The sequence below is a fragment of the Acanthaster planci genome, linkage group LG09, assembly GCF_054643075.1.
Source record: "Acanthaster planci isolate LZ-2023a linkage group LG09, COTS_SCS, whole genome shotgun sequence".
NCBI classification, from domain to species: Eukaryota; Metazoa; Echinodermata; class Asteroidea; order Valvatida; family Acanthasteridae; genus Acanthaster; species Acanthaster planci.
The window spans coordinates 10,109,782-10,133,921 of NC_141785.1; the positions used below are offsets into that span (position 1 = coordinate 10,109,782).

The 24,140-nt window shown below is 46.1% G+C and overlaps 1 protein-coding gene across 11 annotated transcripts in view; it reads right to left on the reverse strand.

The window, feature by feature from the left end:
• Positions 1–750: 750 nt before the first annotated feature.
• The window catches only part of LOC110980675 (uncharacterized), a 31,628-nt gene continuing 8,238 nt past the window's right edge, over positions 751–24,140 (reverse strand). For 7 of the 11 annotated variants that reach the window (XR_015426347.1, XR_015426350.1, XR_015426352.1 and 4 more), the window contains 3 exons: positions 10,150–10,310; positions 9,457–9,550; positions 751–1,617 (listed from right to left, as the gene is read on the reverse strand). Coding sequence is in view for 1 of the 11 variants with exons in the window: in XM_087140932.1 (XP_086997058.1) it covers positions 11,855–12,304 (450 nt within the window). In the remaining 10 variants the exon portion in view is untranslated. The other 4 variants (XR_002598337.2, XR_015426348.1, XM_087140932.1 and 1 more) reach the window with 4 other exon arrangements.

A 24,140-nucleotide genomic window follows, 5' to 3' on the forward strand; every position in this document is an offset into this window, starting at 1 on the left:
TTACATGTTTCCCATCTTTGTATTTTACATTGCAGCCCCATCCTAAGCCCTGCCAGTCTTAAACATCTTCCAAGCTCCTTATATAAAGTTCCCTCTCAGAGCCTTTAAGTCTCAATCCTACAACAGCTACAATATGCCCAGTGGCAACATGGAATGTTAAGAAGCTATGTCCTTGATCAACCCCATGAGATCCTTAGAGCTCTAATACTGATAGTCCCAAGCCCTCATCTACCAAGCCATCCACTCTACCCTTCCTATCAACTCTCAGACTTCTAGGCCCTAGGACTTCCACCCTTGCCTGTCTCCAGCACAGAGTGTGGCTGAAAAATATTCTAAGTCCAAACAATGGAAGGTTTAACATTTAGAAACGAGCACATTTATTCAAGTAAGTGCCGTGGCATAGCGGTTAAGGACACTAACTGCAATGCACAAGGACCTGGGTTCAATTCCAGGTGGGCATGCACAATTTTGCTAAAAAACTTAGTAAAAAAAAAAAAAAAAAAAAAAAAAACCTTCTTTTCCTGGGGACCCCGGGATTTGAACCGGGGTCCCCTGGCCTGACAGCCAGCTCACTGACCACCAGGCCACAGGCCTCTTCAAGAAAATAATTTCGGAACTTATATTTAAAGGTTAGGATTGCGCAATTTCAAAAAAGGTCAGAGGGCACAGCTTATCTGCATGAATTTAAATAACAAAAGCAGCTATTTGAATATGCAAGACAGAGAATAGACAAATTATTCAGACCTTGCATATACTTCAGTATATATACTCCACAATATATTTCCAAGACTTTCTATATTTAAATATCCATTTCTACCTATGTAAATTATGTTTGTCACAAAAAACTCAACTGTTTGTGGAACATCTGAAATTGAGATTCTGCAAAGACTGAAATTTCAGGGCATCTAAATTTTTAACTTTTTGGGGCACATATAAGAAAGTTTGGTAGTAAGCCTCAAAGTCTATCTTGCTATATACTTTCTAGGAACATGATGGCCATTACAGGTACCGTTTTTTTTTCCAACAAGAAGTTCCTACAATTTGACGAAAATTATGCATTAATTCTCGAAAATGCAGGAAAATGGTACATCAGTTAATTTCTCCAGGTTTCTCAAGAATTTCTGAGTCCTATTTCACATGTTAATTAAAGAGATGATAGTGATTACCTTGTGCAATTATGAACAGTACATATGACAGACATTTTGAAATGTTTCCACTTAAGTGAACAATTTGTCTAATGCTTTGTAATTAATTTTTATTTACTCGGATATGACAAAGTAACTTAAAACATGCATGATGTCTTTCTCTATACACAAAAATACACCCTGAAAAGCAGTTCTTAAAATATGGGCTTGTTATGTAAAAAGAAGTTGTTACGTTTAACTGAAAAACATCTACTTGTATTCCCTGATCCAAAAAGCTTGAATCTGTTCCAAACAAGGCAAAAAGCCTTAAACCATGTTTACCATTGGAAGATAATCTGTACACTTTTTTCTGCAAATCTAATCTTTGAGCGTTTGTAGCATCTGGTTTGTGCTGCCTAGGTTTGTCAAAGGAAGCCGCGGCAAATAACACACTTCAGACAGTAACATCTTCGGGCTTGCTGCTGGTTTTTGCCTACAGGAACAAGAAAAAAAGCAAGAGTGTTTCAGGATATTATACACATGTAGGACAGTGGATGTTTAGTTGTCACCAAATTTAACTAACAGTGTTACGGTTTAATCAGACTCTCTTCAAGTAATCTACAGAGGGTGTGCTCCATGCAACAAGAGTACGAGTAGAAGGGATCAGATAAGTTTCTGTATAAATTTTCACACCATACGTTGGGCAACAAATCACTCATTTTGTCTAGTTGTAGGACCCTGGATCCCGCACCAGCGGTAAGGTCTTTTCATTTGTCTTTAATTGTCAGAATGATTCTATTATGGAAGGTTTTAATATTAATCTACGGGGGTTAAATAGGGTCCTTTTTACTGCACATGTGACACATATTATTTCTAATATCGTTGCAGTGCTTTAGGTCAGACCATCACGCTCGCCATTTTTTATGCAACAGCGCCCTCTTGTGGCGGGTTTATTCCTCACTGCTGTTTATTTCCTTAGTTTCTGCTGGGTTTTGGGGGTAGTATTCTAGGGTTTGTTGTATTATTACAAGTGAAGTTGTTTATCATGTAATAACTAAACACTGTTTGTGTGTTTTTTAATTATAGTTGACATGACAACAGGCAGCTGTATATTGGTATTAAAGAGCAGCTGTATGTCAGTACAAAAGGAGAGTGAAATAAACCAAGTGTTTTGCTCTAACTGATGTTACAAACAGTATTTAGCAGGCTACAAGTAGACAGCGCACTCCGTCCTACATAATTTTGCCTATAAAGATCATCAGATTATCACAAAATTCAAACTATGTTTGGTGGTCTAGTGAATAGCGCATGCACATCTTAAATCACAACATATGCTCCCAACACATGGCTCATACAAAAATCTTCAAATTTACCCTGTCTTGTTTGACTACTATGCATGATATAACTGAGACTAGAGTTAGGATTGGTCACTCAATCTTGGATGGCATCAGGCTCACATCCACCTCCTTCTTTGTTGCTAAAGCCAGAGCTAGGATTGGTCACTCAAGCCTGGATGTTATCAGAATCGATTTAAACTCAAGCCTGGTAAGAGGCTCAAGAGCTAGGACTGGTCACTCAAGCCTAGATGATTGGAAGCTCAAGTCCACCTGCTGGTTTATACAGGGGTCAGATTGACCAATGATAAAAATAGCTGAAAACAGCTGAAAAAGGCATAAAGAAGCTGAACTGTGAAATCTCCTATACTTTGTACACAGCCAGTGATGAGGAAAACAAGCTGAAACCCAAAACAAAAAAGCTGAAATCAGCTAAAAAGCTGAGAAATCTCAACCCTGTTTATATTGCTGTGAGTAGAGATTGGTCACTCAGTCCTGGTTATAGGGCACTTTCCAAAAAAGCGGATTCGGCTCAGACTTTTGTTTTGTGCCAGCCATTTTAAAGCAGCGTTCACAGTAATGTACGAGTTCTGACTGGAACCAGCAAACTGAAATATAATCCAAATCCACTTGTTTTGAAAACACCCTAAGTCTCAAGTTGACTCAAGCCTTGTTATTAGGGCTTAAGACCTAGGATTGGTCAATAGAGCCTGAATGGTTTGAGGCTCAAGTCCACCTGTTTCTTCATAGTTCTGAGACTAGAGCAAGGACTGGTCACTCAATCCTGGATAGTTTGAGGCTCAAGTCCACCTGTTTCTTCATGGTGCTGAGACTACACCAAGGATTGGTCACTCAATCCTGGATAGTTTGAGGCTCAAGTCCATGAGCTTATATAAGGAAAGCTATGCTTAGTCACTCAAGCCTAGATGGTTTGAGGTTCAAACCCACCAGCCAGGTCATGTTGCTGAGACCAGAGCAAGGATTGGTCACTAAAGACTGGATAGTTTGAGGAAACGGTTCAGTCAAGCCTGGTTTGAGGCTCAAGAGCTAGGATTGTTCACTCTAGTCTGGATGGTTTGTAGCTAAAGGTCACTTCTGTAGTAGTAGGGAGCACGATGCTCGAGCACACCAATAAAGTGACACACATGCGTCGTCGTTCAGTATTGACACATGATTGTGTTACATAGTGGCAGCGGTCAGCACCTATTTTTCCGTAATTTTCACGTAAAATCCTCTGAAGTGTCTTGTACGACACAGGAGTGTGACCAGAAATGGCTAGCGGACAGAATGGATCGCAAAAGGCCGCCTCAGACTCCCAGACGCGGGCAGATACAGACAGTTTGGGTGCCGATGAACACAGTAACAACCACATTAGCGACAATGCACGGAACCATGAACAGGTCGGTGCAGCAGTGAACGGCCCACACCGGTGAGCGGTATTCGCCCACCACCGCCCTTGGAAGTCGCCAGAGGGATCATAGACAAGTGGAAGACATGGAAGCAGATGTGGAGCAACTACAGTGTTGTTACATAGCTCCACAAACAGACCCCAGACTACCGCACAGCCTTGTTTGTTCACTCAATCGGGCCACAAGGACTAGAGATATACAACAGCTTCACGTTCTCCGACGACAATGACAGCAGAGATTTGGATAAGATAATCGTAGCTTTCGCCAGATACGCAATCGGAGAAGTGAATGAGACATATGAGCGGTATCTGTTCAACAAGCAACAGCAAGAACAGGGTGATACCTTTAAAACTTTCTTGGCCAATCTCCAATCACTTGCAAAAACAAGCAACTTTTGTGAATGTAACCCGACTCTTGCCACATGCATAGACATATGCAAAAGCAACTTTTGTGAATGTAACCCGACTCTTGCCACATGCATAGACATATGCAAAAGCAAGGAAACAGCTGAGTCTCAACTCAAGGCATTCACAGCTGACCCAGACCCAAGCACAGATGCCAATCAAGCAAATGGCGAAGCACAGAGTCAAAGAAACGAAAAAGAGGGCTAGCCAGAAAACAAAAGCCCAGACAGAAAAAAAGCAAGGGGCAGGCCAAAAGCTCAAAACGCATAAAAATGTGCAAGTTTTGCGGCCAATCACATCCCCGGGACAGACGACAGTGCCCAGCATATGGCTGGACATGTAAGGCATGTGGAAGAAAAAATCACTTTGCCAAGGTATGGCGCATAAAGAATGTTCATTCGCTGGCAAGGGCTGACACAGAACGTTATGATAGTGATTCAAGCACCGAGTACATCTATGATGTGACACTTGTGAACGCAGTTCAGCCCAACAAGGATATATATGCACAGATGGTCCTTGATGGAGAGACCATCAACTTCCACATTGACAGCGGTGCCAGTGTCAATATTCTCCCCAAGAAATGCCTTCAGGGCACTGCATACACTATCACTGAGAGCCCAAAGACGTTTCTCATGTGGAACAAGACAACAGTAGAGGCAGAAGGAGGTTGCAGATTGAAACTCTTCAACCCCAAACTGGGAAAGAAGTACTCTCTGGAATTCATCAGGTCAACGATGACCTTACACCACTGCTCGGTAGTAAGGCAAGTCAGCAGATGAAGCTCATCACCATGAATGGAGAGAACTTTCACACAGCTCATGGGTTACAGCTTACAAACAAGAGATGATATCACATCCGTCATTCTTCCCCCAAGACCACTGCCTCATGCAATCAAAGACAAGGTCAAACATGAGCTCGACCAACCGGAGAAAAGTGGAGTCATTACAGCAGTGCATGAGCCAACACAGTGGGTCAGCCAGTTGGTGGTTGCTGAGAAGAAGAACAGTGCACTACAAATATGCATCGACCCTCACCCACTGAACAAATAAGCACTAAAACGTGAACACTATCAGTTGCCCATCATCGAAGACATCCTGCCTGACCTGGTCCATGCCAAGGTGTTTGGCAAATTAGACAGGAGCTCAGTATTTTGGCAACTGAAGCTAGATGAAGCTTCAAGCATTTTGACCATGTTTAACACGCCCTTTGGATGTTACCGCCGGTGCAGTTTGCCCTTTGACACGTGTTTCTTCGGAGATATTTCAGCGGAGGCTACAACAGGCACTTGATGGATTGGCAGGAGTGATTTGTGTGGACGATGACATTCTGTTCTATGGGACAGGTGGAGCCCAACAAGAAGCAGTCACAGATCATGATGCTAAGCTTGAAAAGCTACTTAAGCAATGCTCTGACCAGAACATCAAGCTCAACAGGGACAAATCAGTGTTTCGTGCGAGTGAAATACTGTTTCTGGTCCACATGATCACCAATGAAGGGCTCAAACCCAACCCAGCAAAGGTATCGGCTGTGACCACCATGCCTGCACCTGCAAATGTGCACGAGGTGCAAAGGCTAGTAGGATTCATGAACTATCTTGCCAAGTTCCTACCAGGGCTGTTCAAAACCCTGGAGCCAATTCGACAGCTGACAAAACCAGATGTTGCATGGGAATGGTCTCGTACACAGGAAACTGCCTTTGCCAAGGTCAAACAGATCGTAATAGATGCACCCATCTTTGCATTTTACAATCCAAAAGAGGAACTTACTGTGCAGTGTGATGCAAGTGGCATTGGCCTTGGTGCAGCACTTCTGCAGAAGGGATGCCCAATAGCGTATGCAAGCAGAGCCATAACAGACACTGAATCACGCTATGCCTCGATAGAAAAGAGATGCTAGCAGTGGTTTTTGCTATGGAGCGTTTCCATCAGTTCACCTTTGGGAGGTTCACCAGACTGGTCAGTGATCACAAACCACTTAAGATGATCGCAAAGAAACCTCTTGTGAAGGTGCCTAAGCGATTTCTAGGAATGCTCCTTCACCTGCAAAAGTATGACTTCGACATCACATACTGCCAAGGCGAGCATGTGTACCTTGCCGACACAATGTAACGTGCAGTTGGTGACCAGCCCACCGACCAAAGCCAGAGCAGCTTTGAGGAAATCAACATGGTGTCCTACTTACCTATCCCTGAGGAGCGCCTGTCACAGATGCAATGTGAAAGAGCGAAAGACGACACTCTTCAGCTCTTGAAGCACACAATCATCGAGGGCTGGCTGGATGAGTGGAACTCCCTTCCAGAGCAGCTAAAGCCATACTACAGCTATCGTGATGAGTTAGCGATCCAGGATGGTATGATTTTCAGAGACGACAGAGTCGTCATGCCACAAACATTGTGAAAAGACATGAAGCACAAAATCCACTCATCACACTTGGGGACAGATGGATGCCTGAGAAGAGCACGCCTGAGTTTGTTCTGGCCAGGAATGAACAGTGAGAAAAAACACTTCCTCAGTACTTGTGATGTTTGTTGCTCAATGGAAACACGACAACAAAAGGAGAGCCTGATCTCCCATGATGTCCCATCCAAACCATGGGAAAGAGTTGGCACTAATCTGTTTTCCCTCAATGGCAACGACAACCTGATCACAGTAGATTACGACAGCAATTTTTGGGAGGTCGATCACCTTCCAGACACAAGCAGTGCAACCGTCATCCGGAAACTCAAAGGCCATTTCGCTCGCTATGGCACTCCTACACAACTCATCAGTGACAACGGCCGCCAATTTATTACCACACTCTGTAGCCATTTCTCTAAGGAGTGGGATTTTGAGCACCCAGGAAATGCCAAGACCAACGAGAAAGCCGAATCAGCAAGAAAGACAGCAAAATGCCTCCTTATCAAGATTGCAAAATCACACACCGATCCCTACATGGCACTCTTGGACCACCGTAATACACCAACACAGGGACTCACATCCAGTCCAGCACAGAGACTCATGAATCGACGCACAAGAACCTTGCTCCCACAACAGCAAACCTACTGAAGCCCAAAGTCAAAGATGAGCACAATCGCTTGAAACAACGCTGACAACTACAACAAATTGGCTAAGACCCTCCCCCCACTTGAAGAGGGAGACACGGTTCGCATGCAGCCTCTCATCCAAGGACAGAACGGATGGAAAAAAGCATCACTTGCACGTAGACTTGACGAGCGATCATACATTGTGGAAACCCCCCTGGCAGATATCGGTGCAATTGTGTCCACCTGCGCAAAACAGCAGAAAACCCACCGATGCTGTCAATCACCCCAAGCAGCCAAGTCAGTCGCAAGGATAGAGCAGGATTAACAGAAACTGTGCAGACACCGGAGAAATCTGCCTCTGAGAAAATCAGACCCTCCAAACCCCCAAGCAGGAAACCAGGCACACCCAAGGACAAAACCACGCAGGACCAAAACCAGAACTCTAAGCCAGACTCATGAACCTACCAAAACATGATCGGGACGTTTGGTCACAAAGCCAAAATACCTGAAAGACTATGTACCATGATGCTCTATTTGCAGAGAACACTTTGAACTCTTACTGACTGTTGTGCAATTTCAAAGTTCAATGTGACCAAAAAAAAATGAACTTTCAAATATAAAATTCATAACAAAAAAAGAGCTTGATTCACCAGAAAGGATGACAGTTTAGCATGTACCTTTTTTTTCAAAAAAGAAACCTTTTCTGTTCTTTACATTTGACATTATCCCCCCAAAAAAGAGAAAAACATTTTTGTTTATTTTGCTTTTGTTTGAAAACAAGGAGAGAAAAAAAATCTCCTTGGAAAGAAAAATAACCAAATAGGTTGACAAGTGAAAAGCACAAAAAACCCAGCATTGGATAAAAGTAATATCCTTTTATAGTGATATTGATAATTTTAATTTTGCACTTTCTGTTTATGACAATGGTATTGCACAACCACATGTGAAACCAAGCCAAATGACCAGTTTTGTAATGCATAAGTAGTGCAGAAATATGCCTCTACACTTTCAAAAAACAATCATGGTCAATACTTTTTTTTCTTTTAAAGAAAGGGGGATGTAGTAGTGGGGAGCATGATGCTCCAGCACACCAATAAAGTGACACGCATGCATCAACGTTGTTCAGTAAGACACGGTTGTGTTAAAACTTCCTTGTTCATTTTGCTCTGACTACAGCTAGGATTGGCCCCTCAACCTGAATAGTTTCATGCTCAAGTTCATTTACGTCTGGTAAAGTCTCATGAGCCAGGATTGATTAATCAAGCCTGGATCGTTTGAGGCTCAAGTCCACCTGCTTGTTCATTTCACTCCAACTGAAGCAAGGATTGGTCACTCAATCCTGGATGGTTTGAGGCTCAATTCCACCGGCTGGTACATGTTGCTGAGACTAGAGCTACGGTTGGTCTTTCAAGCCGGATTGCTTGAAGCTCAAATTCACTTAAGTCTCATAAGCAGCTCAAGAGCTTGGACCGGTCACTCAAGTCTGGAAGGGTTTGAGGCTGAAGTCCAGCCTTTACTGAGATTAGAGCCATGATGGTTATACTCTCACATCCATCAGTTCAAGTTGCTGAGACAAAAGCTAGGATTAGTTATGTAGGCCTGAAAGGTTCAATGCTAAAGTCCACCCCCTGGTGCACATTGGATCCATGAACAAGATACTTCTTTATCATTTGCCTCAATCCAAACTTGTTCTGAAAGAGTAATGGATGGGGCTCTTTACTGCAATACTAACAGAAATGTAATATAGATGATCACTCTTCTAGTCAGGGATTCACGATGACTTTAAATAAGAAAATGGAACCATAAAAGGCAACAACAGTGAACCCTGAATCGGGAAGACAAATGTGGAATACAGCATTTTGCTGTAAAACAACTGGATAAAATGTGCCAGTAATATTTGAAACTTCACCAGTGAAAGATCAAGCTCATCTTCTGCTTTGACTGAAGTGTGTCAGTCTCTCTCTGATCTTGAAGTCGATGAGGTCAAAATGTGTAAATTTTGCCAACCTTTTTAACACTCTGAATAAACTTTGACGACCAATTTAAGATATGAAATGCATATCTAACTTCCTAATGGTTGAAAGCTACATGTAGGCTAAGGAGGGTACACTTAGGACAAGTTGGAGTGATGACTTAGGTTAATGATAGTTTAATTAATATCACCTGAATGATGGATGGTTTGGAACATCTAGTCAATGGACTGATCTGCATACGAAATCCCAGACTTCAATGCCCCTTCCGAAAGTTTTCCATAACCCTGAATTGGAAAGAAAAGATCAGGATTTCAAAGTTTTACTAGTGACAGCAATAGGATCAACATATTTTTATATAGGATCAATCAACTGATAGCAGAGCAGGATGGAACAATCGCACAGATCCATCAATCACACCAAAACAATGTCTGTACATGTACAACACAGTAGTGCAATCAGACAAGGCCTCCAAAAACTAACATCACACAACATGAGACAGTGCTGCTGTTGACATCCAAGAATCGGATATTCCCCGACTCAAGACTCATTGTTGCTCGTAGTCCCCAGTAGAGTGCTTGAGAAGAAAGCAAGCTAGGGTTGGTGCAGAAGTGGTCTTTTGACAAACCCAAAGGCCACTCCATATACCTCAGGCGAATGCAACAAGGTAAATTATATACCAAGAACAGAGGCATTACTACAAGCCCCCCTGAAGATACTGAGAAAGAAAAAAAAGGGGTGCTTAATAGTCTGTCTTGGTCTTGGTCAGTGTTAACTGACCCCTCAATGAGTGTTCTCCTCTGGAAAATGAGGGCTTCTAATGTGCCCCCCCCACAAAGTTAACCCCATTCACGCCAGTAAGTAAAAAGTGAAAATTCTCACATACCTGTTACCCTCAACTTGCAGAGTCCATTTCAGTGATGTGCTATGATTCCAACAGGTGCCCAATGGTGTCAGTGCCAGGACATTGACTAGTACTGTAGGCAGAGACTAGAGGTGGACGAGTCAGGACACTCAACCATGTCACACTACAGTCAGGCATCAGTGCTGTGAACGTAACAAAACATTCAACATGTGGACATTAACCATTGTTGAATAGAACAATCATACACTTGAGCCTGGTATTACCACGGCTCAAGATATCCTGCTGTGTCCAATTTCCCCCAGTGACTCTGACTAAGAGACATGAAAGCTAGATGAGGCCGTTTTGTGGAACACACTGTGAATGTTGTCCAAAGAGTGCCTGGAATCTGTAAAGTAAAAGTGAAACCGTGAACCTTAGATTAGTGGGAGAGGATTATCTAGTACAACTGGTGCCACACACTATAAGTATCTTGGAGTGTTTGTGTAAGTTTGTCACAAAGGATGGTAATACATCCCATGGTTTGATTTGGGTATGGTCTCTCTGTTGAACAAATGACAAATACCACACAATAAGGAGCAGGTGAAGAAATTCCTTGCGATAAATTTGAAGATTTGAAACAGTGCCCTCACTGGTTTTAGTGACCATGCGCCAACCGGTATAAGCAGTTAATTTCTGGCCAATGCTGCCACCTCACATCAAAAAACTAAAAGCAAATAAAATTTAAAATACAAATAATAATAAAAATATATCCCAGCCTTGATGACTGATCTGCCTTTTGTTCCCTCCTGACCATGATGGTAGTCTCCTTTTTGTTCTTTTCTAAAAAGTGTCCTCCTGGCCTCAATGGTTGGTCTCCCTTTTTGTTCCCTTCCATATACATGTAATATCCTCCTAACCTTGATGACTGGTCTCCCTTTTATCCCTTTCTAAAATATCCTCCCAGCCCTGATGGCTAATCTCCCTTTTATTCCCTCCAAAGAAATGTCCCCCTAACCCTGATGGTTAGTCTTCCTTTTTTTCCTTCCAAAATTATTTTCATAACCTTGATAGTCAGTCTCATTTTTTTTTGCTTCAAACAAATATTCTCATGACCTTGATGATCGGTCTCCTTTTTTGCCAGTAATAAGAGGTTTCCTGGACACACAAGAACTGCAACTGTGAAACTGACTTGTTGGATATAGAGGAGGTTTAATGCACAAGGGCAAAACACTGAAATTGAGTAAAACAAAAAGTGAGAACGAGGTCAGGGGTTGCCAACACAAGAGGGCGCAATCATAACTCCTGGCATGACCTCTTCCTTTTTTTTTGAACAAGGGCTATGTTCCCTGGATTAAATGCTCCTGAAAGTGGCACAGTTCTTGACTGATAACAAGAGGACTGGCATAGGTAGTCAATGAATAAACACAAGTAAATGAAATAATAAAACTAACTATACTTGGACTAAAGGACCTATTAGGCTACAAAGAAGAAAAAACACACAATGAGGTGAAAAGGACCTACATTGGTGTAGACTATCCTCCAGCCATAGGGATTATTCTGCCCTAACAACTCTGTAGGAAGGCAGATCCTTCATGGATGACTACAAGTATGCACAAATTGGTAGACTAACCAAATTTTGTCACATAATCCTCGAGATACGAGGGTAGTTTGCACTGGCACGAAGAGCAACTTGGGGTTGGAGTTGGGCATGGGGTGCATACATCTTTCTGAGTCTCTGAGAAGGTTGTCAGGTGAGGAGTTGACGAGTTAGGGGAGGCTCAGTAGAGTCGGATGGCTCACACAGTGGATGGCTCGGCAGGTGTTGAGAGTATGGCGGGTATCGCAGGGGGGTTGGAGCGGCAGGTTCTACAGTGGTGTCAGTCTTATCTTCGCTGTCATCAAGATCTGGAAGACTGGAAGGGTCGGGAACGTAGTCATCAGAGGGGGAGGTGACCTTGTACCATTCTGAGCGTTTCATGCGATAAGAAGTGCTCCTTAGCTGATTGCCAATGAATTTCCGTACATTGCACCACAATCCATCGACGGCTGTCACAAGGTAGCAACTCCGTCCCTTGGTTTTGTTGCGGTCACCGTGAAGGTACACCAGGTCTCCAACAGCGACAACTGTGTGGGGTGCAATTCTGCCCGATAGTGCCTTGGCTTTTACTAAGAGGTTGATTGGTAGAGCAGGAATCATGTTGGTTGAGAATCAGTTACCGGTCGGTAATAGGGATTGGGCTGTTGGTGGACTGGTCGCGTTGATACCACATCTCGCGGGCGGATAATCCACGGGAACATATTGTAGCGAGCACGGCTGGAACATGCGCTGCGCGCGTGATCACCCCTTGTTTACCACGGGTTGCCATGCAACTGGCGCACGAACTGGTCGTGGTGCGGCGCGAAATAAGCTGTGTAAAACACCTTCTGGCTGGCTCTCGACGAAGCAAGACTGCTCTCACGTCCGTGTCCGACCTACACCGCCGCCCCCAAATTGGCTGAGAAAGTTGTAAGTTCCCAAGAAACAGAGACACAATAAATCATTCAAACCCGTAGAATTGTGTGTTGGTAATTATTTCTTCAGTTGTACGTGCCATCTCTGTCCTGTCCTGTCTGTCTACAATCTGCATCGTACCTAATCCAGTGAAACCTTAGGCCGCGTCGAGCACGTTACACTGGTGGCAGCGGTGGGATTGTGTCCCCATGTCCTGGCATGATTGACAGAATTTACCTGAAAAATTACCTCAGAAAGCAGCAGTGGTGTTTACCGAGCTGTGGTAGGGAACAATGGGTGGGCTTTGAGCGGAAGACGGCAGTGGTGTATACCGAGCCGTGACGACGTACATGTACCTTGGGTTGCTTGTCCAGTAAAACGCGGTAGTGGTGCATACCGAACCGCTGTGCGTACATGTGTGTGTGTGGCTTAGGAGTCACACGTTGGACCACGCTAACTGCCCGGAACCAACGAACCGGAGCTGACCGCCCGGAGCTGACCGTCCGGAGGCGACCGCCCGGAGCCAACTGCCCGGAGCTGACCAACCGGAGCCAACCGCCCGGTTTGCTTTTTTAGCCGGATTAAAGCCCAATAGTCATAGTGCAAAATACACGGGTTGAAAATTCATACACTGTATAATAAAGTCGGTCACAAATAAACCAATTATGGAAGGACACAGTGGGCAGGGACTGGCTACTAGGCATTCAACTATGAGCAATGCAGACCTTTACAGTGTCCTTGAGCAGGAATATGAGAGGGTTTCACGAGAAATTGAATTACTTTCCCAGAGTCTGAAAGACGCGTTGAGTTGTCCCCCAACAAGTAGAAAACAAGAACAAAAACCGGTTGCACGGGAACGAGGGACAAATGTAAACGCGTTCCCTTGGGAGGAAACTGTGCACTCGAGAGGCCCACCGGGGCACCCGTACCCCTCTTTCAGAAATGCAATGGCAGGTTCTGGTATTAGCATGGGCCCTGATAAGGACGAAGTGATACTGAGTAAACCAGAGGGGAACCCCCGACTGGTAACCAAACAGACCCCCGAATACAACACGTGGCAGGACTTGGGTGTGGGTATTGCGGGAAGTTTGGGCGTAACTGGAGAACCTCTGTTCTTCGAAAACAGAAGCCGAGGGTGGCAGCCGATGGGGGCCAGCTGGGTCGGTCCAATCGGGGCACCAGGAAATGTTGAAAGCCTGCAAGCGACTGTTGGGTCCACTCTCACTTCCTCTGCGAACCAGTTAAACCCCAAGGAAAATAGGCCCTCAGTTTGCAGGACAAATGAGGACAGAGCGAGTTCTACTGACCAGGCCAGTGGCTTGCCACGGGTAGAGGTGGTGGGTCGGAACCCACGTGGATGGTCAAAGGAAGTTCCTTTTGCGACCCCTCCTACAGAAACTTTCTGGCCTGGACAGAAGCTGAATGGGAGAAATTTTGACCTGCCGGCGACACTACCCGACCAGCCCAGCACATTCGATAATTGGCAGAGGAAGGGTGAAGACGGAGAGACTGATTTGCCTCAGATCCAAGGTTACACGCCACCAGTCGACACAAAAGGCACTATCCGCCCACCAATTAGCCAAACACTAGGATTATCGCCCATCATGTCAGCAGCCCCTGGCCACACTAGGGACCAAGAGAAGACAACTGGACAAACCAAACCCCTGGTACTATCAACCCCTAAAAGTGGAAAGGCGACGGGGAGGTTAAGCTGGAAAAGAGCCACTCGGCAAAGGAAAGACCAATCATCAAACCGGACAGCTACGATGGTAAGACACCATGGAAGCCTTACCTTAAGCACTTTGAGATGTGTGCTGCAATAAACGGATGGGACGACAAGGCAAAATGCCAGTACCTTGCTGTGCTGTTAACAGGGTCAGCACAACAGACGCTGAGTAGTCTGCAGGCTGAAGCAAAGGATTACAAGCGGCTTGTGAAGTCTTTAGAGTCCCGGTTTGACCCCTTAGGCAGGAAGGAACTTCACCGAGCGCAGCTCCGGAATCGACGACGGAAACCGTCAGAAAGCCTGGTAGAGATGGCAGAGGAAGTTCGACAGCTCGTGGAGAAAGTTTACGCCGACTTACCGGAGGATAGCCGCGACAGAATGGGACGAGACCACTTTCTGGATGCGCTCCTCGACAGTGAAATACGCACGAGAATCATCCAGATGAGAACCAGTTCGCTTGATGAAGCCGTGGCAGCTGCTGTGGAACTGGAGGCACTGTACAAAGCCGAGAAGGAACGTCGATCTGCAGATGTTAGAAAGGTCAGAAGTGCCACTGTAGAAGCAGTTCAGGCTGAAAAACCAACAAGCGAAGCCAATGCTGCAGCAACGGAAGTTCTCCACCAGCTGCATAATTCCCCCACGGGAGGACACCTTGGAATCACAAAGTTATACGAGAAGGCCAGATCCCGGTTCTATTGGCCGAAGATGCGAGGCTCAGTGCGAGATTGGGCTCGGGAATGCCTCGAATGTGCCAAACAAAAGGCTCCAAGTAAGACACCAGTGGCACCACTCAAACAACAGATCTTTGGGGTTCCCTTGGAGAGGGTGGCAATTGACATTACAGGCCCATTCCCCGTGTCTACAGCTGGTAATCGCTACATTATTGTGATTACCGACTATTTCACAAAATGGACCAAGGCCTATCCGGTAGCTTCAGTCAATGCAGAAGTGGTCGCAGACGTTCTTGTCAATCAATTCATCAGTCGGTTTGGCACGCCAAGGCTTCTCCACAGCGACCAAGGCAGGCAGTTTGAAAGTGAGTTGTTTCAGGAAACATGTCGGCTTCTTGGGATCGACAAGACGAGGACAACCCCCTACTACCCGCAAAGTGACGGGCAAGTAGAAAGGTTTAATAGGACGCTCAAAGTTATGCTGTCATTGTACACGTCTGAAAACCAGAGAGACTGGGATCTCCACGTGCCCGCCATTATGACGGCCTATTGAGCATCGCCCCATGAAAGCACAGGGACGTCACCAAAGTTTATGATGTTTGGACGCGAAGTGGAGCTCCCGATTGACGTGATTTGCGGCTCCGTCTTGCCTGAGGAGTCGGTGGCAGCGCCAGATTATGTAGCTGACTTAGCACAGAGGCTGGAAATGGCCCATGAGATGGCAAGGAAGCATCTCAAGAAAGCTGCGTCCTACCAACGTCGACACTATGACCATAAAGTGACGAATGAGGACTATAGCGTTGGTGCGGCAGTCATGATGAGGGTTCACGCACGGCGGGTGGGAGTGTCCCCAAAACTGCAACCGAAGTTTGATGGTCCCTACCTTATCACAAAAGTCCTTAGCGATGTCGTGGTTAGGGTGCAGAAGGGTCCAAGGCATAAACCGAAGGTGGTCCATACAAACTTGCTAAAACCATTCCATGGCGAAGTGGACCACTCCTGGTTCCATCGAGAGACAAACTCAACCTCCGCCGAGCCGATACAAGAGTCCGACGAGTCCTGGTTAATGAGCGACCAGGACGTGCAAGAGTCCCATAACGAGAAAACCGACACAGAGGAAGGGACAGTTGAAGCCAGCCCGGATGAGGGTGGAAATGACGATAGTACCAGACAGTCCAGGTCAGACAGTCCAGACAGTCCAGGTCCCTCAGCGTCCGTTACAGAACCACCATCAGACCAGGAACAAGCCTCTCCGCCAAGTGCCAACAGTAATGATCAACCAGTTTCCGTGAAGAGGAGGCGAAGGCCTCCCGATAGATTTGGCGATTGGTGTTTGTAATGCTCACATTTTCCCTGTTACGTTTTGTTCTGTTGACTACAGGCTAAGTATGGACCGAAGCCGAAGCCGTTCCCCAATGGACCGAAGGAGCCCCGGAAAGTGCAACCAATGCGCAGAGTGCAGAAAGGAGTTCTCATCTCAGTCAAGCCTGCGACGCCACATAGATGAGTAGCATCGGCGCAAGGACAAGTTGAGCTGCCCCTACTGCTCCCATTCCTTCGTGAGGAAGCACGACCTGGACCGTCACTGGCAGTCCGTACATGGTGGCATCCAGAGGGCAAGTTAGCCAGTTGTAATTGAGGACCAGCCCGATCCTCAGGTACCGCGAACCCCTGGCCGGAGTATCGACATGGTGAGTCTTGAACCTGGCAGTGTGGAGCGGAGAATTGTAAGAGATTTCTATTCCCCGCCGCCGGTACAGTGCCAGGAGTCTGTGGTGCCTCCAGTGGTACCCGTCCAGTCTGCCATCATCCCTTTGGCTACCAGTGGGTCTCGCCGTCCTGCCATGAAGGATGCTAGCGTCCAGACGGATCCTACCAAGGGCTCGAGAGTGGTGGAGCGCACCGTGAAGGAGGTTCTGGAGGGCGACGGGAAGGTGGCACTTCGGCTGATCTCGGAGCGCTTTATAACAGATCCTTAATAAAATGCCTTAAAAGAGTGTGAAGTTCACATTTGTTAAGTTAAACCCAGAAGTTTCGCAACTACAACCGTTTTATTTTTATCGAGTGTTGTTAGTTTTGTTTTAAAGATAAAAGCTAAAGAAAAAAAAGGGGGTGAAGAAACCCCTATTGATCAACCTGGTTTGTTAATTTTGATCAGAGAAAGATCCGATTGAATTTATTTCTTGCCTTGAAGTAAAGCAACCTTTAAATGTTCCTTTTGTTTGATTTCTTCTCTAAGCAATTGATTCCAGCAGGTTTATGAAGCCGTTCCTCATAAAATTTGAAGTTCTTGAAATGTTCTTGTCAGCGTTTAAAAAAAAAAACAAATTTGATCGTTAGAGGTTGAAGCTTCTTGCGAAGAAATCTTGCACTTTCTTACTTAATGATTTCTCACGACCGAAAAAAAGGCCTTTGGTTTTCATCAAAGTGGAGATGTGAGGACACATCTTTTGTAAGGAGAGGGTGGTGTAGCGAGCACGGCTGGAACATGCGCTGCGCTCGTGATCACCCCTTGTTTACCGCGGGTTGCCATGCAACTGGCGCGCGAACTGGTCGTGGTGCGGCGCGAAATAAGCTGTGTAAAACACCTTCTGGCTGGCTCTCGACGAAGCAAGACTGCTCTCACGTCCGTGTCCGACCTACACCGCCGCCCCCAAATTGGCTGAGAAAGTTGTAAGTTCCCAAGAAACAGAGACGCAATAAATCATTCATACCCGTAGAATTGTGTGTTGGTAATTATTTCTTCAGTTGTACGTGCCATCTCTGTCCTGTCCTGTCTGTCTACAATCTGCACCGTACCTAATCCAGTGAAACCTTAGGCCGCGTTGAGCACGTTACAATATACAGGAATTCAGGCAAGAAGTGGCTAGTGCAAGGGTAAGTAGTGATACCGCACCCCCCATGGGGTCATGACAAAGGAGCTCATCCTCTAATTCGCGCACAGCGTTCTCTGTTACTGGATGTTTGTTGATGTTCTTGATACCGCCAATTTCTATGAATAACCGGTGCTGTTGTAGGAGCACGTCTGTGACGAGGGTCTGGAAGCCCATTGAGGGGTCAGTGCGGATAACAGCTGGGGGGCCGTCGAGTGGGCATAGCTCAATGCAGAGCGCGAGAAGCACATTACGGAGGGTGGTTTGTTGTTCATTTTCGATTACGCATGCAACAGTGAAGGATGTGACAGTCTCTTGTACGACAAGGATGAGCTGGCGACTTCTTTTGATGACGTCAGCGGCAAAAGTTATGCCAACTGCATCTGGTGGATCTGAAGAGGACTGGGGCGTCACTGACTCGGGAGCATTGCGGAGAGCAGCGCACCGATGACAATTTGATGAGATCTGTTCGATGGTCTTGTCCATGTCAAGTGCAAAAAAATAGCGATGGACAATGCACTTGAGTTGGTGGCACGACGAGTGGTTCAACTGAATGTGGATTGAAGTGAGCAGGCCATCCAAAACTTGATGTGGAATGATGATACACTCACGTGTGGGGGCAAGAGGCTCATTTTTGCTAATGACCAGCATGCCGTCCTTGGCAAGGGTGGCCAGGATGAGATATCATTTGACATCCTTGGCATTGGTGACTTTTTTGGAGGGTCGGGTTCCTTACAGTAGATGGGCACCTGTCCAACGTAGATCTTGACACTCTGCCTGTATGCTTAACCAGGCTGATTGACTAGTAAATGGCAATTTTGCCTTGCCAGAGACAATGTCCTGAGTAGAGATGCGCTGGACCATCTGTATGCTTCACAAACGTACAGATCTGCCAAGATGGGTCATTGCAGTCTGGTGCGTTTCAACTTACAAAGTCTGATGGAATGTTTGCTGACCCTGCTAGATGTCGAAGTGTGGCTTGGAAGCAACTGACAGTTGACAAGAATGTGGACACTCGGGGGCTGGCGGAAAACTCTCCACGGCATAGCTTCTCAAATGCTTGAACACAGGGTTTGCTGTATGTGAGAATGGAGGTCATCTGTGTTGATTGGACAATGTAGGGACTGAAATGTTTGGTGGCGGCTGCAATGGATAATGCCTCGACCTCACACGTGAGCCAGGTCGGCTGACGTCCACGAAGCTTGGCACTGAAGAAGCTGGCCAGATGCAGTACACCCTGGCTTATGACATTACAAGGTGGCTCCAATGCCATGGTTTTTGACAGCGGCATCCATGACAATCCATAGCTGGTCGTCTGGGTGAGGTAAAGTAATCGTGCATACCTTAGCAAGAGAAGACTCTTCAGTAAACACAGCACGGGTGCTATCTGTCATTGAAGTTGATCGCTTGACTGACGTCCAGATATGATGGCGTCAAGGGGTGATATGATGGATGCACACCTTGTGGTACTCGGGCAAGAACTATGTACACCCCAATGAAGGAACCCAGGCCTGCAACTTTTTGGGGGATGGAGCATGAGGCAAGAGTGGCAACACGGTGAGGACTTGCACGAAGTGTTCCCTGTGACCAAACCCATCCAAGTATGGTGGCTGTTTTGGGGCAAATGATGGTCTTTTTGGCGGACAGACGCAGCTAACATGTGTACAGGGTTCGTAGAACTCACCTCCAGTTGTGTAATAGTTCGCTATGAGTGTTTCTACCGCAGTCATCTGCAATCTTGGCCACTATGCCCTCCTTCAGCAGGTCACCGAGGACACCGCACACGAGTTCCGACCCCGGCATACCCATGGCTGACCCGGTAGACACTCGGACACCGAGGAAAGGGGTGGCTACCCCACAATACTTCATGGAGTTGTGGGACAGGGGGATCTGAAAGAAAGCACTGGTGAGGTCAGTGGTGATAATCTGTTTCCACTGCGCAATCTGGCGTAAGGTAGAATTGACATCAGGCATGAGAGCTGGCTGTGGTTTGCTGTGGCGGCCCACATCGGCGAAGGCCGTGACTAATTAAAGTTCACCATTTGGCTTCTTGACAAGGGAGCAGGGGTTGAGGTACTCAACAGTGATGCCTAGGTCTTCTGGATGCGCGAAAACACCTTGTTTTTCAAGTTGATCAAACTTCTGCTGAAACTCCTGTAGTTTGTCTTTAGAGTACTGTGGTAGTCAGCCCTTGCGTTGAGGGGACTGAACAGGCCATGTTGACAATGGCTTCAGACCGTCCAGCATAACCATTGTAGCCACTGAAGTCTGGGTTGAAAACGTCATCAAACTCAAGGTTGAGGGACTGGAAGGCTATTGTCAGGGTCGAGGAAGACTTTGTCGGAGTGTGGGGATGAATGGGGCAAATTCTTTGCTGGACTGCCATGGTAGGAGTCATGCTTGTGTGTTGCATCTTCCTTTTGGGTGGGCAGGAACACAGAGCAGACTTGACAAGTGTTCATGGCGTTTCAGCACCTGTGGCTCTGCAGTCAGGTTAGGGATGCGGATTCTGCCAGTCACGCTGTCAATTATGTCAGGGGTTGGCCAGGTGGGGGCGGGGCGGGTCACGTTGGCACAAGGGGTGTAAGGTCAAGGTTTGAGGGCAAAAGTGGTGTCTGGTACTGAAATGTCTTTTGCGAGTTGCAGTTCAATGAACTCTCCTGGCCAGACGCCATGAAGGGCATGCCACCAAGTGCGTCAACATAGAGGTGACTGACCACATGGGCCTCGAACAGGAACTCGAGCCCATTGCAGGAGAGGGTGATTCACGTCTCGCCCGTCCCCGTGAGTGGGGAAGAACAGTCTGCTTGGTGGGCCGATTGGGAGCTCTCTTTGACGGGGGCCCTGATACGCTTTGCAGCAGCTGCACTTATCATGTTTCCTGTGGCACCAGTATCAATGAGGACACGGATGGCGTGGTGTCCACAGGTGTCCAAGTACGGGGATTGTCTTGTCTGGACCCAGTAGGAGGAGTGGGTGTCTGTGTTGTGGCTGGTATCACCAATCTCATCTTCATGTAGGATGTGGGGCTCGTCATCTGGACCGGCGTCAATGATGTTTGCAAACTGACATGCCTTCAAGATGAAACACCAGTCGTGCTCAGGCACTCGCTCAGGAAGTGGTTGGAATTACTCTGTCCAACGTGTTTGCAGATCGGGCAAGATTTTTGGGAGCGGAGGGAATCCTGGGCTTGGGACAATCTGGTTTTATGGATGCAAGTGTGCGTGACCAGAGCTCGGTACCGTAACGCTATTTCACCTGTATTGTTTCTTCTTTACAGTTCATCACGTTATTAAAGGAGAGTGGAAAATGAAGTTCTGACCTTCGGCTGTTTTTCTTTATTATGTGTGGATGAAACCACTGGTGGAACTTGGGCTAAACTACGCTTACACAGCTGAAATCAGTATGTCTGTTGTCAGGGTGGAGCAGTTACATGTATATGGTGTTTGAAGGTGGTAAGAGGAGAGTAACTCTGGATCCAGCCCAAGGGTATTAAGCAGAACATCGGATGCTAGATGATCAGCAGGGCATGTCTGTTCGAACGAATGGGGCACAGGGGAAGGTTGCCAAGGGTATAAGAGACCAATAGCTCAAAAAAAGATTCCCTAGGGTATAGGAGACCCATTAGTCAGGGATTTGAGGATGGTGCACTAGATGATGCTGATGTTGAAACAGATGTCTAGGGGAACTGTCTTGTGCTTGAGGCTTTCGAGGGCCTCCTTGATGTGGAAAGGGCTACAGATGCTCCTCCTCCTCCCCCTCAGTTTTTGACTGGGGAGGCATCCCCCCCTCTGTGCAAGTCCCATAATGGGTGGAGTTTGATGGATCAGTGAATTAATGGCTGATACCAGATGGTCTCACAACTACCCCCCCCCCTTTGAAAAGTGTTCTGCCGCCATTGTGCGGGTACCAGTGTTCCTGAGTTCAGCTTGGCTCCAGTTGGTCAGGTGGTCTTTGGTGTGGGGGTGCTTTATGATGGATGACTTCTAAAATTCTCATTTCCTTCCATTGGCTTTGCATTGTGTCTAGTAGGGAGCTCCCTGCGAATCTTGCCAATGTACACTTTACCACATTGGCAGGGGATCTTGTATACTTCTGGCCTAGCGCGGAGGGTTTTGCCGGTCTATGTGCGAGGTCAGAAGATTCTGGATCTTCAAGAGGCTGTATGGTACACTGGAATTCAATGCTCATGGAGGATGCACTGGATGTCATTGGAGGTACTGCCTAGGTAGGGGAGAGTAACAGAACTAGTTGCCCTAGCTCATTGTCTTTTGGTGTAGGTGACCCTTCAACAGGAGGTGCATCTGGGGTCTTGCGTCTCGATTTGGCTTTACTTGTATCCATTTGGATGCTGTGCTGTGGTGATGTAATGGAGTTCTTGGGTGAGATGTTTCTAATTGCATATATGGTACGCTCTCAGAACAAAGATCCAGTTGACAGAAGTCTTGATCTTGGAGTGATGGAAGGAAGCACTGAGGAGATATCTATGGGTATAGGTGGGTTTCTGGTAGACAATGTGGGTAAGACTGCCATCCTGTTCTCGTCAAGGAATGAGATGTTGCCATCTGTTTTGTGTTCCATGGTGAACTGGATGCTGCTTTGATGCCTGTTGAAGTGTTCCAAGAAGAGTTAGAGTTTGTTCTGCCCATGGTGCCAAATGACAAAGGTGTCATCTATGTACCAGAGTCAAACCTTGGGTGTGTGGTCTGCTGCGACGATGCCGTTCTGCTCAAATTCTTCCATGTGTCTGTCAGAATCAACATGGATGTTGGGTTGACCAAAGAACTTTGGGCACTTGGAGTTGAATGGCTGGAGCTGTTTGTACAAGGGCTAAAGATGTTACTGGAATGCTGGAGGGTGAGAAGCTCGTGTTGCACGTTCCTCTCAATGGAACGTGTAGGGTCTTTTCAGAGTACACGATAGCAGTCCGAGTTGAGGATGACAGCTACCTTGCGGTCATATTGGCCTTGTCAATAACAGTTGTAGCATTGCCTTTGTTTGCTTGGAGAATGTGGATGGAGTTGTCTTGGCACAGTGATGTGATGACTAACCGGTCTTGTCTTGAGGGGTGCTTGGCTTGCTTCTATTGCCGATTTACAAACTGATGTCATTGGCTGTAGACTTGTCAAAATAGTGGGGGGTGGGTTCAGTGCATTAGATGATGTCAGGTAAAGTTCATGCCCTACAAAAGAATTGTCATCTTGTCTGTGGAGAAGGCTCACTTGTCTTTGTTAGTGGAAATCTGCTTAACCAGTGATGCAAGATAGATCTGGTGGTACTAATGCTGTGGTGGAGTAGAGCAAGGCTGGCTTTGTGTACAATGGAACAGTACTTGTGACTGGATGGGACCATGGAGTCAAATGCCTGGAGGGATCATGTTGGAATCTCTGCATCTTTCGGAGATCCTCTTTAAATGCATAACCACCAGAGACTTTCACCTTTGACTTACTATAGAGTATAGGCGGCCTTGATGCAAATGCCTTCTTGAAAGTCTTCAGCCTCAATTCATCAAAAGACAGTGGAAACCATACAAGATCATGTGCGGCTGCAGTACCAACTTTAAAAGGAATGTTTCTGAGCTATAGGATGCATTTCCTTCCATGGATCCCGTCTTAGAAGAGGAGCTTGCTAAACACCAGGCCAAATTTGTGTTCAGTTTTTATCTCCAAACCTCTTGGTTTGACCAATTACATAGCACTTTCTTGGGTAGGCAGTCTGTGTCTTCAAACCAAAACATCTAGGGTGGCAGTCTTCACATAACAAATCATAAAATGACTTAGTGCACACAAAGTAAAAACTCTTTGTTTGTCGGTATGTACTAACTTTGAGATCTGACATACAACATATTGTAAAACACTTCCAAAAGTCAGAGCGTGATACTGCTTGTAATATAAATACACAACATAATTCAGAAGCTAACCTGGATATGTTAGGCTTCTCTCCTACAACTGGCTTCATCTGCCTCGACACAAACAGATGCCACTTAAGCTATCTAATAGAACAGAAATTTATCCATACAGGGTGTCCAAATGTCATCATCAATCACAAACTACTGCACTGTTGAATCGAGTATGCAAAACAAAGGGATTATCAGAACAAGAGAAAAGTACTCTGTAAAATAACTTGCGATGAATGCAATGATTGGAATTGGTCATAAAAACAAGCAAGCAATACAATTCCAACAACATTAGAAGTACTGTAACATATGAACAGTTCATAATACTAAGTCACCGAAGTAAAACTCAAAATAAAGTTACACACAGGTAGATTAT